At 35.6% G+C, this 17,040-nt stretch overlaps 1 protein-coding gene across 1 annotated transcript in view; it reads right to left on the minus strand.

Moving 5' to 3' along the window:
• Positions 1 to 17,040, minus strand: part of GABBR2 (gamma-aminobutyric acid type B receptor subunit 2) — an 802,190-nt gene that overhangs the window by 83,665 nt on the left and 701,485 nt on the right. The window contains 1 exon segment of the mRNA XM_074281401.1: positions 13,573 to 13,695. Coding sequence (XP_074137502.1) covers positions 13,573 to 13,695 — 123 coding nt within the window.

The following is a 17,040-nucleotide window of genomic DNA, read 5'->3' on the forward strand; positions in this document are numbered from 1 at the left end:
CTATTAGAATGCCTTTTGAGATGTGCATGCTATTGTTTTCTGAAGCGAATTAGGAGTGCTGGAGATCTTTGTGTTTGACTGGGTTGGAAAATGGATGGCTCCTGTATAGGAGAGCCAGCTGCCTCAGCAATCCTACAATTAATTGCTTCTTATTCTGCATTCCATTTTCTTTCTGTTCCAATATAATACTTTTTTTCATCCACTCTGTTTCAGCCAAACTGGATTACTATGTATCATCCCGCCTTCTTTCTTTCCCCTGCCTTTGCTTATGTCATCTCCATGACATGAAACATTTGCCTACTGAAGTCAGCCCCTTTCTTCAAGACCTAATTCACATGCTGCCTTACAATGATGCCTTCCCACAGTTGGAAGTTATCTCTCCTATCTTGAGTTTCTAAAAACTATTTAAATGGCACTCTTCTTTGCACTTAATATCTGATATTGCATCTAGCTGGGAATATATGCCATCTATCTTTTACATTATCTTTTATACAATTTTGTGCACACAAGTTATTGTTAATGAGTTGCATCTATTTTTGTCTACTACCTACTGTATTGCTCGTTGGGTTGCTTTCAATTTTGATTCTGCAGAAATTGCAATGATCTACAATCTGCAGCCATATAATGTAGCATAAATGGAATGTAAACTTGAATTTTGCACATAGCAAACACTTAATAATTGCTTTTTAAAATGAATAAATGAAAAAGCATTTATGAAGTATTTACTATGTGCCAATTATTAAACTAAGGATTGGGAACAGAAATATAAAAAGCAAGAGTGTCGTCCCTGATCTCAAGAAATTCATTCTGGAATTGAGAGTTTAGCCCTTAGTAAATAAAGTTTAGCTGTAAGACACATGGCTGGATGTGGAGATGTTCAGGATACAATGGTCCTTAAACAAGGCCAGGTTTCAGTATGAGGGATCTTTCATGCATAGGGGCAGGGAAGATGCTAAGGTTTGCTGGTCCTCCATTTCCCTGGAAAGGACAGATGTGATTTCTGTCTCATTTAAGGCACAAGAGCAATGAATGTTTATTGGATTTTTTTCATTCCCAAGTTCAAGCTTTTTTATTCATTTATATATTCATTTTGGAGGGAAGGAACTATACCTTCTTCATCTTTGTAGCTCTCCCAGACTCAAGAACAACGTCCTAAACCATACTACCTAATAAACATTTGTTAAATTGAATCCAATTATTTCTAAACAAATAATTGACTTAATAACCCAATCAACATAGATTAACATGAGGTTTTTGGATTGAAATAATGCTTTATATAACATTAAAGACATAATTATTCAGGTTGATGCTTTACTATCATTTACTGTCTTGTTTCTTTGTTTTGGAAATAAATTTTTTAATTTGCTCTTTCTCAGGCCTACTTTTTTTGAAGGTAGGGAATCATAGAAGAAGCATAGTTTTTTCAAAGATTTTTAAAAAGGAGTTTTATATTTAGTTTTTCCTTATTATGATAACTTTTATGTTTCTAGAATCTGCTTGATTCTAGGATTTTATGAAGAAAACTCTTTGCTGTTGCCTCATGGAGGGAAAATGATATATTTGTTTGTATTTACTTATATGAATTTGGGGATCCAGATGTGAATTCATCAATATAGATAACTACTGGTGATGAGTGGTCAATTCCATTACTATTACAGATCAGCAACTCTTCTGCAACTTAAAAGTCTTATAGAATTATCTGGGACTACTGAGGGGGTGAGTGACTTACTTGCCCAAGATCCTACAGCCATTATGTGTCAGAGGTATGATCTGAATCCAGTTCTTCTTGATTTTGAGAGTTACTTCACCTCTCATAGATTTAGAACCTGAAGAGACCTTAGGGACTTAGGAACCTTTTCATTTGACAGATAAGGAAGATGAGGTCCTGTTAGTTGACTTGGGGTAATTTACACAGGGTAAATGTCAGAGATGGATTTTTAGTCCCAGTTCCCAGATCCAAATCTAGAACTCTTTTCATTGGGTCACACTGATTCCTGTTTACATGTGCGCATGCATGCAAAACACATGCATGTGTACTATACATTTCACAATATACATTGATGTATGCATATGCATATCCTCATGATAAGATGTGACTGAATCATGGAACATCACCGTATCAGAAGAATTAGAATTATAGATAACACAAAAGGTTACAGACATATATGTAAATAGGTTTTCACGCATTAATAATAATTATGTATATAAGCCATGGCATAAAAGATAACATCTAGAGAATGTATATTTAGGTAGGATAAGCTATAGAGGGAGAGTTAGGAACATTATATGAAGAGGCCAAGTATGGCCTGGTATCCACAGAATTTTAAAGTGCCTAGAATAAATCTTAACTTGCCCATTGATAGATTTTAGGTTGGGAGGTTGGGTTCTATGATCTTGGATGGGAAAATTTTAGATCTTTATTTTCGTTAACCTCTAAAATTTAGCATATCCTTTAATTATGAATTTTAAAAAATATTGAATTTTAAAATATTGGGAAGCCATACATAGGTTTTACTAGATGGCTGAAGGAGTGCATGATGCATAAAAATTTAAAATCCTCTGATTTAGAGGAAGTCCTTTGAGAAGCTGAGTATATTCTCTATTAGAATTTTTGAGAATTCTGAAAGATGGCATGAAAGATGATCCTATAGGATGGCCAGTTATAGTTGGGTTGTGATCTGGACTTTTGGAAGGAATGCCAACATTGGTGAAATTATAGTTACCAGATCTGTTCTTTCCAGAGAGATAAGGGTTTGCTAACCTATACTATCTTCTCTTCCAGATATGTTAAAGAAATTTGTTCATATTAATACAAGTTTATAAAATATCATATAAAATAAAATATTATGTATGTATACATATGCATATGAATGCATATATATATATTCTAAATAGATGTGTATACACACCTATATTTGACACAGAGTTTTTCTGTCTCACTTAGGCTAGAATTTCAGTATCTACTCATGGGCCTAACTGATCTTATTACTATTACTTATTAGTTCAGGAGCTTTGATTTAACTCTTTCCAACATAGGCTGGTATGCAATGACTTGGGCAGTCTGGTTGCAGCACCTTGCTTCCTGTATCACTCTTGGACTTGATGTGGCTACCTGATCATTTTAGCCCAGTGTAGCCCAGAACTCCTGAGCTTATGAGATTCACCAGCCTCACCCTTTTCAGTAGCTGGAATTACAGGTCACACTCCATTAAAATACATCTATGAAAATAGATACATTACAAATAGAGGGTAAAATTATAGATCTGGTCAAGATCTTACCACTGAGGCTTACTCACAGACAAAACTCTAATGCTCAGGTGACTATCTAACACTTCAAGTTATAGTTAGATTGTAATCTTAAGGGAATTTCTATCCTGAAGAAATCACAGGTTCTTAACAAGTCAGTTTTGACATTCATTTAAAAATTTTTATTTTTTACTCTGGACTTGGAATTTCATTAGCATATCAAGCTTCTTAATAAGCAAACATCCTTTACCACTGTGCCTGAGCAACATCTGCAATTTATAATCTCAAAGATTGCTTAGGGACATTGAGAGGTTAAGTAATTTGTCTAGGGTCACACAGACAAATTGTCTCAGGGATAGGACATGAACTAAGTCATTCTGACCCTAAGACTGATTCTCTAGCCATTTTCTCAACATTAGGGGTCTTTAATCTGGGATTCATGAATTTGTTTAAAAATATTTTAATAACTATATTTCAATATAATTGACATAGTTTCCTATTTCTTAAGGCTGAGGCAGGTGGATCTCTTGAGCTCAGAAGTCCTGGGCTGGAGTGGTCTAAACCCCAACTTTTTTTTTTAAATAGTGTTTTATTTTTCCAAATACATGTAAAGATAATTATCAACATTAATTTCTGTAAAACTTTGTTTTCCAACTTTTTCTCACTCCTTGCCTTCTTCCCTCCCAAGATATCAAATAATCTGATATAAGTTAAATATGTGCCATTCTTTTTAAACATATTTCCATATTTGTCATGTTGTGCAAGAAAAATCAGATCAAAAGGGAACAAACCACGAGAAAGAAAAAAAAAAAGCAAACAAACCACCACTCTCACCCCCGCTACCCCACAACAACAAACTGCAAAACAAACCACTACATTCAGTCTGCATAATTGTCTCTTTGGATACGGATAGCACTTTCCATCCAAGTCTATTGGAATTGACTTGAATCACCACATTGTTGAAAAGTGCCAAATCCATCATAGATGATCACCATATAATCTTGTTGTTACTATGTACAATATGCATAAAAATTTCTTGGGCAAAAAGAGGTTATGAATTGAAAAAGTTTAAGAAGCCCTGGGCTAATCTAAGTATGTACACTGACTGAGTTCCTGTGTATTTTATTTTATGCATAAAAACATAGAAAAGGGATTTATCAGTCTCCCACAGGAGTCTAGAACTTCTATTCTATATATACATATCCTTTAAAATTACTTGGCACATAGTAAGCACTTATAATTGCTTATTGCATTGATTTGACCCTCTTATTTAAGTTCTCCACAATTTGATTCCCAATAGGATTTAATGTGTTTTGGTTCCATTTAACATACATTTGTAAGCTGAGTACTGTGCTAAATTCTGGGGAAGTTTAGAAAGCACATGGTTCTTGACCTCAAGGATCTTCCTATCTTATATAGTCTTTTCTTCCCCTAACTACTTGGAACCTAATGGCATTGTAAGAAATTAAAAGCTACTAGCAGTAATATATTTAGCAACTGAGGATGTAAAGGACATATTATTTGGACTTCTTCTTCTTTTTTTTTTTTTCTATTCCTTGAACAAGCCCTATCTTTTCCCTCTGTGTCTTCACATACACTGTGAGTTAAGTGTATTGTATTCCCAAATCCTGTGCCATCTTTTCTAGGTAACCTTCTTTGAATTTTCTTATCAGTAATGTTTTTCCCCTCCTTGGATGTGACATAATATATTTTGCCCTAGATATTTATTCATTTGTCCCTATAAGACTGTAGACTCTGTGAGCACAAGGCCATCTTATTTAAACTTTGTGTTTCCCCTAGCACCTACTCAATGATCTGTTAATATGTTTTTTACACTGAATTTTTGAATTTCAAATACTTCCCTTAAAGGGAATCAAAATGTGAATATAGGTCAAGGAGAATAACAGTTAAAATACTTTTCACTGAAGCCAAAAGATATATTAATACATGTTATTTATTTCAACTATTCAACAGAGAAAAACAACAGAATATTTAATCAGATTGGTTGAACCACAAGGTCCAGAGGAGCTGTAATCTCAGAAATACAATTCCAGTTTTCTCCATGTACTCCATTAGGATAGGAGTAGAATGAGCTAGCTAGTAACTGATGAATCAATAACGACGCCTGCAGACTGACAGTAATTGTAAGGGTGAACCAAATTGATTTTACATTAATGGATCAATTAGTAATTGCAAGACTAAGTTTATGTCCCTGAATCAAGCAGGAATATAAAATGTTAGTAAAGACTCCATGTCTATGTTATTTGTTATTAACAGTCTATGTGAAATTAAATTCAATTGATTTCAATTCAATGAACATTTATTAAACACCTACTATATGACCTAAACTGATAGTTGCAAGGAATAGGGGAAAAATCCCCCTAACAACTCCAATTTCCCCAATCCCTGTCCTTAAGGATTTTACATTCTAGTAGAGGGAATACCACATGTAAATAAATACAAAACATATATAAAATAAGGTAAAATAATTTTGAGAGGAAGAGAATGTTAATAATTTAAGTTCTGGGAAAAGAATCAGGAAAGAATACCTATAGAAGGTAGTACTCTTGAGCTGAGCTTTAAAAGAATTTAAGAGTTCTGTGAAGTAGAGGTAAGGATAAAATGTATTTCAGGCATGGGGGACTATTTGCTCAATGGCAAAAAATGAAATATTAAATAATGGGAACAGCTAGCTGCTCAGTATAACTAAAATGGAAAAAAACATGAAAGAATAATATGGAAAAATATTGGAAATTTTGGTGGGTGATAAATTGTGTAGAGCTTTAAATAAAAGGGTCAAGTTAAATCAGGTCAACAAACATTTATGAAGTGTTTACTATGTACTAAGCTTCATGTTAAATTCTGGTGATAGAAAGAAAAGCAAAAATTAGTATTTGTTTTCAAGGAACTCACAATCTAATGTGGAAGATGATACATAAGGAACAATATATGTATAAGATATATGCAGGATAAATATACAGGGCATTTTTTTTGGGTATTGAATACTAGGCCAATAGAAGCCATTGAAAAAGCCATTGATAAATTTTGAATGTGTGTGTGTGTGTGTGTGTGTGTGGTGGGGTAACATGATCAGATGTACATTTTAGGAGTATCAATCTGGTAGTTCTATGGAGACTGGGTTGGGAAGAGAGGAAACCAGAGGCTAGAAGGAAATATTAGAAGGCCACTATAATAGTCTAGGCAAGAGATACTTTGGCCTAAAGTTGGGGAGTAGTTGTATGTGTAGATAAAAGATGGAATGGGTTCAAGAGATGTGAAGGAAGTAAGACTAATAAGTTGTATTGATGTCACAAAATTATTAGCATAATATTATTATTGATAAATGTAAGTATTAATAACTAGAAGTGGTTAAGGAAAAGCAGCACTGCTATCAGAGTTCTAATCAAACAAATTAGACTAGGGCCAATCAGCAAATCATGGCCTATAAGCCAAATCCAGCCTACCGGATATTTTTGGTTTCATAGTTTATGATTATATGATTTGGTATGGTTTTTGCATTTTAAAATGTAAAACAAGATCATGTGGAAGGAAGGATTTAACTCATGGGCCTCAATTTGCTGAGCTCTGAACTAGAACTTTGGCATTCAATATGTAATCCATGGGTCAAATGGAGTTCTCGTGACACCTGAGTCAAGAGATTTCTAATTTTTACCTGAATTGCAGTAGGTTTACCTAAAGCAGTAGGTTAGCAAAGCCAACACATAGGACAAGGTGATCAACAAAGTCCAACCACCTGAAATTTCTAGCTTAAGTGGTTAAACTTTGACCCATGGGGGTATTGTGAATATTGATACCGTTTTATAAAGCTATTAAAATGGAAAGCCATTTTTATAAAACTGAAAGCCATTATCACAAATATAAGTCTGAAGTTAGAACCAAGATATGCCTGACTAAACATACCCTGCAGGTCTCAAGAATAATTTAGTCTGTTCAATAATAATATGCTAATGGACTTTATCAGAATTGATCAGAGATTAGCTCTAAGCCTCTAACTGTACATTTTTTGTATAAATAAAATCGATTACATTTTTTGGACTGCATTTCCATTGTTTATAAAACATTCATATCTTTTGAATTGCTTAACAGATAAATCTTCATCATTGTTAGCAATGAAAAAATTCCCACAGCTCACACACATCTGGATAGCTTCACACATGACCCAGTGCTGAAAACACTTGGACATCTTTAAGGCAAATAGAGGGGACTGAGCTAATCAGCAGAGACATGTGGAGAATTAAATTGAGGGGAGCACGGGAGACACATAGGTGATCAGAAAACACAGGACAACAAAGAAAGAGGCTATACAAATCTCTACTCTGTAAAAGACTAAGGGAAATCTGTTTTTTGGGAGATATTCTTTAGAAATCTTTACTTCTTTGTGATGTTATCAGGTCATTCCCTTCCCATCCCCTGCTTGCTCTCTACTTCCAAATTAATTTATTCACTAACCTATAACAAATATAGACTGTGAATAGATAAACAAGTGTGTGTGTGTGTGTGTGTGTGTGTGTGTGTGTGTGTGTGTGTGTGTGTGTGTATGAAAGAGAGAAACAGAGACCAAGAAAGAGATAATAGATCAGATCACAGAATCACAGACTTATCAAGCTGGGAAGGAACCTTCATTTTGCATTATTTTGCAGATAAGGAAACTCATTCTCACTTACAGAGATAAAATGATTTCCCAAGATGGCAGAACTGGGATGCTATCTTAGGTCTCTTGAATCCAAATCTAGTACTCTTTCTACTACTTGGAGTTTTCCCACCTCCACTCCTGCTACCTTCTCAAACTGAATACTTTTCTTCCTTACTTTTCCTTCACTTCCTGAGTTCCTCCCTAGAATTTTGTTTTGAGGAATTACTCACATCAGTCCTTATTCCTAAACTAGTTCAGTTCCTGACTCTCCAAGCTTTTCTCCCTTGTCCCTTTGTGGATACCTTCCCCATCACCTCTTGCCCCCCCACCTTCAACTATTCATTATGTGTTGTTCTTTCAATAGAGTACAAATTTCTTGATCACAAGGTCTGTAATTTTCCTTGTGTTTTGTATTCCCAACACTTAGCACAGTGCTTGGCACATAGTAAGTACTTAATGCTTTATCCTACTATGTAAATGCAAGTTATTATTTTTATTTTTCTTATTATGCATAATTGAGAAAAGAACTTTTGTGTTCTATTATGATATGAAAGAACCTATCAGGGTTCTTTCTTGCAACAAAGATTAATTTTCTCAAAGCTGTCACCAGAGCCTGATCATCCTCTGCTTCTTTTGGTACAGCTTCCTGGTCACTTGAGGACATAAAAAATCTCATCTACATGGAGCTGGAGCTCCTCCAACTTGTTGGATGTCTAAAGATCACCCCACATCCTGCCTTGTTGATGAAATGTGCCTCCATTTAGGGATAAGGGGAGGCAAATCTATAGAAGTTAAGTGTCTTCATATTCCTGTTGTATATCCATAGGGCTGAGCAAATCTCTTTTTGTTAACTGGCAAATGCGTTCCTTATTCCTGAACTACCAGGGTGCCAGCATCAAATCTGCCCCTAATAGCTGGCAAAGGTAAGAAAACAATAGTTTGAAGTTTCCAAATGTATTGTGGAAACTATAGTAAATGAACAAAGCTGTCAGATCGAAAATAATTTGTAACCATGCCAACCTGCAGAAAGGGCAAAACTAAAGTGAGAAAAGCAAATGAGGACCTGACCAAAGAAAGCACTGAGAAATTTCCAAAGGATCCTGTTAGTATCTTCAAAATCTTTGCTGAGCATACAAGTCCCCAATCTGTCACCACCCTACTTTTCTCAAATCTCTCCACATCTTTCTTCACTCCTCTAAGTAATTTTCCTATAGCACAGATCTGATGATGTCACTCCTCTGTTCAATAAACGTCAAGGGTGCCCCATTACTTCCAGTATAGAATATGAATTCCTTTATTTTGCATTCAGTCATTTTCAAGCTGACTCTAACCTCACTGGTCTATCTTTACTCTAGTCTCCGGCTCCATCATCTTTTATCTAGTTGTATATACCTGAATACATTCAGGTTGTTTCTTCCAAGTAGATATTAAGATCCTTGAAGAAAAGACCTTTTTGAATCCTCAAGGCCTGGCGTAGTGCTTGGTGGTCAAAAATTGATATTATTTTTCTTTTCCATATACTCCGTGTATAATGTAAACCCCAATCATGTACAGAGCTACCTTGCCTGAGTCTGACTGACTCTGTGCTGAAGGATGCAAGTATGTCAGGAAAATGAAGTAGTGTCCTCCTTGGTCCTTTAGTCCCAAGAATGATGTTCACAGTTTAAAAAAAAGGAGAGGCAGTTTCTGACCTATCCTCTTACTTCAATTCTCTCAGCTCTCCACTGCTAGACTTCTCCTTTGTCTCAACTCAGCAGTTTGGTGACTACTGCTGAACAGCAGCTAGAGAAAAGGTTCAACTAGCTGAGTTTGAGTTTGGACCTCTGCCTCTTCTGCTTTGTATTTCTTTGTCTGATCATAAATGACTGAGCTATGATTCTGAGATGGACTTGTGAGTTTTTAGTGGTACTCAGATGCTATATTCAGATATACCACTGGTGGTGATGTGGACAGGAGAGATAAGCAGTAAGAGTTGGAGCATTGGGAAAAATTCATGGACTGTTTAAGGTGGTCCTTGAACTGAGTTCTGAAGGAAAGAAAGACATGTATTCTAGAGACTGGCATGGAGATGGGAGTTGTTATTTCATGTATGAAGAAGAGTTTGGCTAGACTGGAGTGAAAATAAAAAGGATTACCATGTAATAAAGCTGGGCAGGTATATACCCCCCTTCTGAATCCTGGAGATCTTGGGTGCTTGGTCTGTATTGGAGATATACCTCTTATATCTCTAAATCACTTTTTAGAGGAGAAGATAGTCACTGCCTTATAAGAAGATGTGAACCAAGAAGAGACTGTATGGACAGTGTGGCACTAAGATGAGATGCAAAATATTTAACATTCTATGAACTGCATCTTGTTTTGATGTTTTAAAATATCAGCCTCCCAGGAGAGTATAACAGTATTATGTTATTGCTTTCATTTGTTAAGTTTCTGTCAATGTGTGCTTATGGGTCTTGGTTATTTTAAGCATTTCTTTTGTGTTGAGGAAAGAAATAGCTTTTCTATACTTAATCTGTATAATGTGTACATTCCCTTTCACTATTTTTGAGGGAGGTGCTAGACATGATCCAAACCTAAGATTTCTGTGATTGGGCCTCTGAAGTGATAGTACTAAAGAGTGTTAGAAAGAGACCAGGCTCCCACAAGATGAGCTTGGTTATGAGCTGAGGGGGAGCTCTTGTGCCTCAGAATCTTGGCCTTGGCAGTAATTCATTATTATTAAATTATATTTCAGCCAAACTAGGATACTCTCCATCTCTTAAATATTCCTTGAATTTTTCCAGGTACTTTTTTCCATGCCTGGAATCTTTTACTGGAATTCTCTTTGCCTATTGAATTCCTTGTTGCTGATTTGTTTTTCAGTCATGTCTGATTTTTTCATGACCCCATTTCAAAACTCCATGTGTTTTTTTGGCAATGATAGTAGAGTGGTTTGCCAATTCCTTTTCCAACTCATTTTATAGATGAAGAAACTGAGGCAAATAGGGTTAAGTGACTTGGTTAGGGTCTCATAGCTAAGTGTCTGGGGTCAGATCTAAAGTCAGCTTAGATGAGTCTTTCTGATTTTAGGTCCAACACTCTAACCAATGTGCCACCTAGGATAACTCAAATATCTCTTCCTTTGTTTCCTTATTCTTTAGGATCTTTATTTTATTTTTCCTTCTGGAACTCACACAGCAATTTTCTAATGCCCAGATGGAATATCCAGATATGCCACAGGAGGAGTCCCTCATCTGAATCCTCAACAAAGTGTGAAATCTTTAGACAAGGTATAAATTCTTGTGTTCCCCACTGATAAGTCCATAAATAGTCAAACCAACTCCTTAGGGACATATACAATTAAGTCCTTTCTTCTACCCTCAACATTGTCCCTCAAAAGAGAAAAAAAAAAACAACAACTCAGGACTGCTAAAGAATCAAGCAACCTTTCTTATTTTATTTTTTTGTTAATCTTTCTTAGGGACTTAGTCTACCCTTCCTTATAATAACATCCCACTCCACATCTCATCTAAATTATATTTTCACATAGTATATATTATAGTTATCAATATATATGTCTTTATCTTCTACCTTGCTAAAATTTCTTGACAGAAGAGACATATCTTGCTTAAACTTTTTCCTCCTCTAATTAATACAGAGCTCTACATACATAAGGTGCTTAATACATTTTTGCTTCATGACTAAGTTCACACCATTAGTCCACATAACCTAAAAATGATATCAGTTGACATTGCTCTAACTTTTCTTTTTTTGGTAGGCAGTTGGGGTCTTGCAGCTGTGTACCCAGCATCACACAGTTAAAAAGTATTAAGTGTCTGAGTGCAGATTTGAACTCAGGTCCTCTTGACTTCAGGGCTGATATTCTATCTCAACTTTATAACTTAAAATCAGGTTGCAGGAACCTAGATTTGAATGAAGCAGATTTGCTATGTGAAATCATATTCTCCAAAATTACCTCTTGTCAGACAGATGCAGCAAAGTCCTTCGCTTCTGTCCCAACTGACTTATGAACTGTATATCTTTTGGTGGTGGTGGGGCTTGTAGTTTATAATTCATTTTATATATATATATTTATTATATATAATATTTCAAAGGAATGTTTGGTATGATACAACAACAAATATCATCTCATTTGGTCCTCACACAGCTCTACAAGGTTGATATTATCCTCATACTGAGAAAAATAGTCCATAACAAAAATTAAGGGACTTTCTCAAAGTCACACAGCTAGTGTCTAAGGTCAAATTTGAACTCCAGACTCAGGTCTTTATTTACTGACACCTAATTGCCTCAGATGAAAGATGAAAGTGTTCCAGTTTTCACACAAAATTTGTTTTATAAATAAGATTAAGCATACTACCCAGCATGTACTATTCAGTACAGCACAAATATATATTCTCACATGCATGAGAAAATACAGTTTCAGAATACATAATGCCTCAATAACATAGACTAATTTAATAGGCAGGTGAGTGGGCAAAAAGGGTTTGAGATCAGGCTGAATGAGTGAAAAATCTGAATAATAGGATAATTTATCATATTGATTTAACATTATTTAAATTTTATATGGGATATATAATGCTTAAAAACATACAAAATGATTTATTTTTCAAATTTTCAAATTTATACAACAACTGGAAATAGACTAACAAGTGGATTTGAATCAAAAGACTTAGGTATACAACACTTATTGTCTGTATTACACCGAGTAAGTCAATTAACTGCTCTGAAACTCATTTTCTTCATCTGTAAAATGAGAGAGTAGGAATAGATGAATTCTAAGATTATTTCCAACTCAAAAGCTATGCTTTTATGAATTGTGCCTTAGGAGACTTATTTTAATTTACATGCCAATTGATCATATGCAAACGAATGATTCTAAAATGCTAGAAAAGTATTTGTTCTCTTAAGAAATTCAAACATCATCCAGACCTTGTTTATACTATTAATTGATCTAGAACACTCCTTTTTTAATGGACTATGTATAACTAAATTCATCTCAGCTTCATATGAATTACACCAAATTTCAAATTAGTAGAATCTTAAATAAATGAGGTTTTACAGCTTCTACCCAAAGTGCTAAATATTGAATTAATGACCCAATTTTGACCTTTCCTATTGCCTTCAATCTTGATTTTACAGGCTGGAGAGCACAAAACAGAGTTTATTCTGAAATCTGCTAATGCATCCTGATAATCTATTATTTATAACAATAGCATCTATTACAAACACTTGCCTAGAGCCCAGAATTCCCTTCTGCTGTCAGGTTTATCCAGTCTTCAAGACTAAGAAACAGGAACTTATTCAGAATATAGATAAAAATTGTTTATGTTTTTACTCTCTTTCTGGAAAATTCACATTGGGTTATTTAAGAAACTTTCTCCTTTATACAGAGGAGATTTCCACCCTGAACATCATTTTAGCTAATGTTGCTATGCAATAATGCAAGTAAGATGTTCTAGCAAAATCTCATCATGATGTCCCATGTGACTGTTATACCCTTCAGCTCTCTGCCAAGGTGGAACTAGCTTTAATCAGGAGCTATGTTTCTACATTTCTAGGAAATCATTTAATACCATTTGGTAGGGTATATCTGTACTCCAAAGGACCTTGGAGAATGGTGAAGGAGAGTGATGGGCAACAATGAGTTAGGCATAAATTTGGCAACTTACCTCCATGTTGTACTTTTCCACTGTCCTTCTTAAAGGATCCACAGCCTGCCAGCAAATCAAGATGCAGAGATCAATCAGTAGCATCCCTCCAACAATCACCAATAGCTTCTGGTCTTTAATGATCTGGAGGGACAAGTAAAAGTAGAACAGAAAATAGAGGTGAGTTAGAGATTTCCATAGCTGAAGGAGTGTGACCCTTGGGATATTTAAATTCTCTCTTTATAAACCCCAATTCTCTCCTTTTCTTTGATATTTTCATTTTTAAATAGACTAGGACAGGAAAGAGAAATTGTATACATATAGACTTGAACACTTATATCCTGTTTTCTTCTTATCTTTGGTATTCTTCCCTTTGAGATTTTCACCTCTGTTTGGAAGGGTGATTTATAGATTCAAAGATTAAGGTTGAAAGGGGCCTTAAGAACCATGCACTCCATTGACTGACAGGTAGTTAGGTGCCACAATGAATAGAGTTCTATTTCTATAATCAAGAAGACTTGGGTTCAAATCTGTCTTTAGACAGATTTGATATGTGACCCTAGGAAGTGTAATCACCCATTCAGTGAATGGCAAACTGTTAAAGAGACCTGTTAAAGACCTTAGTTTAGAGAGGTCAAGATCTCATTGCAAACTGGGCCATCTCCGGTCAATCTGATCTATCTTTCCACTGAACCCAGCTGGTTCTGGAGGGAAAAGTGAGGCAGGTGACCTTGCACAGACCTCCCTCCCTTAAATCCAATTCACTTGCAAGTCATGACATCACCTCCCTGATGTATAGTTCACTTCGAGAATGAAGGACAAACAGCAATTATATATGTGTATGTGTGTATTTTCTGTTCAAGTTCATTAGCCCCTGTGGATTCTAGGGAAATAAGAATCCCTCATCCAGACTCAAAAGACCAGGGTTCAGATTCTGATTCTGACACTTAATAATGGTATAATCATGGGAGAGTTCTTTTTCTTTTTTGGTTAAGGTTTTCTCCCCTGTAAAATAAGAAGTTTGAATTGGATGATTTAACTTTTGTGAGAAAAAACAAGAGCTAGTTGTCCATGTTAAGACCCTTTGTTTTCTACAGATAGGGACAAATTGCAGTCCTAATTTGTGATAAAGGACTGCTTTCATTGGTCCTTCATGGAGCTTGGGACAAAAGCATGGAAGCATAACTTCCTCTAGGATATAGAAGCCATGTTACTTTGGTAGGTGGCAGTGTGGTATGGAGTGTTGGAGTCAGGAAGATCTGGATTCAAATTTACTCTCAGATGATTACTAGCTATATGGCTCTAGGCAAGTCCATTAATCCATTTCCTTATCTATAAGATGAGAGTCCTAGACTCAGTGACCTCTAAGATTCCCTTCCATGTGACATTCATTTGGAGTATGATGCCATAGTTTAAGAGCCTACTGAATGGAAACTCATAAGTCAGAGTTTGTAGATTGCTGACAATCCTGGCAGAAATTTCCTCCACTAAAAATGGGATTTTCCAAGAAATAAGTTTAAACACTGAGTTTATTTTCATGCATACATGTGAATGGATTTGGTTTTGGGAAGGAGGAGATTATTGTTCAATGATGGTAACAACGGATGCTAAGGGTTCAATTTGAATGAATCAGAATGCATAAGGAAAAACTCCCCACTGGCTGGGCAAAGAAAGTTGAAATGGTAATGAGGAAGATTTTAATTAAATTTAGTCCAGCAAATATGTATTAGATGAGTATGACAGACCTACAATCTTGTAGCAGAGATAAAACAAATAGAAAATTATAATACAAAGTATAATATGAAAAGTACAAAGGACAGATCTAAGGAGAGTAGTATGGCATTTTGTTATTCCAGACTTTCTGGCAGAAGGAATGGATAACCCTGGAAAAAGGTTGGGGATACAGTCCTTTCTTCAGAGCTCTTCCCTGCTGGTTAGATCACCTCTATTATAATGTGTTCAGTTTGGTATACCTCATCTTTCTATTCCTCTCCACCTAAAATAATGTAGTTGTTTAGTCATGTTTTTTTCAGTAGTGTACAACTCTTTGGGACCCCTTTTAGGGTTTTCTTGGCAAAGCTATTGGAAGGTTCCTTTTCATTTTACAGATGAGGAAGCTGAGACAAACAAGATTAAGTATCTACCCCAGAATCAGACATCTAATAGCTGTATGAGGCCATATTTAAACTCAGGTATTCCTGACTTTAGGCCTGGCACTCTATCTACTGAACCACCTCGCTGCCTGACTCATAGAATAATGGAGTTTCAGGACTGAAAAGGATTGTAGAGGCTTGAATCTTAAGCATGAATCCTTTCCTCATTATCTCATACAAGTGGTCTTTGTTGCTGGACTGCATCTTTCCACATCCTGATATACCCTCAAGGCTCTGTCTTGGGCCTTTTTTCTTTTCTCTCAATCCTCTCTCTTAATAACTTCATCAGTTCATCTCTATGCAGCTGACTCAGATCTATTTAGCTAGTCCTTGACTGTCACCTGCACTCTAATCTTGTATTACTAACTGCTTATTGGACACTTCAAACTGAATGTTCTATAGGCATCTCAAACTCAAAATATCCCCAATAGAACTCTATCTTTCCCCCACAGATCCACTTCTGAACCTCCCTGTTTCTTTTCAGGGTTTTATCATCTTTCCAATTCAGGTTCACATCCTTGACTCTAATACCACATACCTGATGAGTTGCTGAATCTTAATTCTATCTCCCTAACATCTCTCACATGTTTATGCCCATATCCTGGGTTTCCATCTTGCCTCAAGTCTCTTTCCCTGCTAATTTTATTCTCCACTCAGATACCAAAGTAATATTCCTAAAACACGGATCCAACCATGCTAGTCTACTACTTAATAAATTCCAGTGGTCTCCTATTACCTCTGGAATAAAATACAAAGTCCTTTGGCATTTAAAGCTGTTTACAACCTGACCCTAATCTCCATTTTCAGCCTTATTAGATTATTGTACTTCATATAGCCTGTGGTCTAGCAAAGATAGCTTTCCTACTGTTCCTTAAGACAACATTCTATTTTTCCACTTCTCTATATCTTTGCCCAACTTGTGCATGCCTCAAACAGATTCTCTTTTTATTTTTCACTTCTCAAAATCTCTAGTTTACTTTAAAACTTAGCTCAAATGTTAGTTTATATGAGACTTTTCCTGATCTCCTTTTCCTTAACTGCCAGTGATTTCTTCCCATGTATTTATTTTGTATGTAAACATATGGTTTCCTTGTAGAGAAGGTAAACTCTTTGAGGGTGAGAACAGTTTAATTTTTGTGTTTTATTCTCAGATACTAGAACAATGCATGAAAAAGAGTAAATACTTCAAAAATGCTTGTGGGTCTTTGACTACCTCTAACAAGAGGTAATTCACCATGCTTTAAAGCAGCCTATGTTAAAGCTGTATCTTGTTCTGGTCCCTCTGACTATTCTCTCTCTCTTTAGTCATTACAGTAAGTTTATAAATAGTGAGCAT

The sequence above is a fragment of the Sminthopsis crassicaudata genome, chromosome 1 (genome assembly GCF_048593235.1).
Source record: "Sminthopsis crassicaudata isolate SCR6 chromosome 1, ASM4859323v1, whole genome shotgun sequence".
Taxonomy (NCBI): domain Eukaryota; kingdom Metazoa; phylum Chordata; class Mammalia; order Dasyuromorphia; family Dasyuridae; genus Sminthopsis; species Sminthopsis crassicaudata.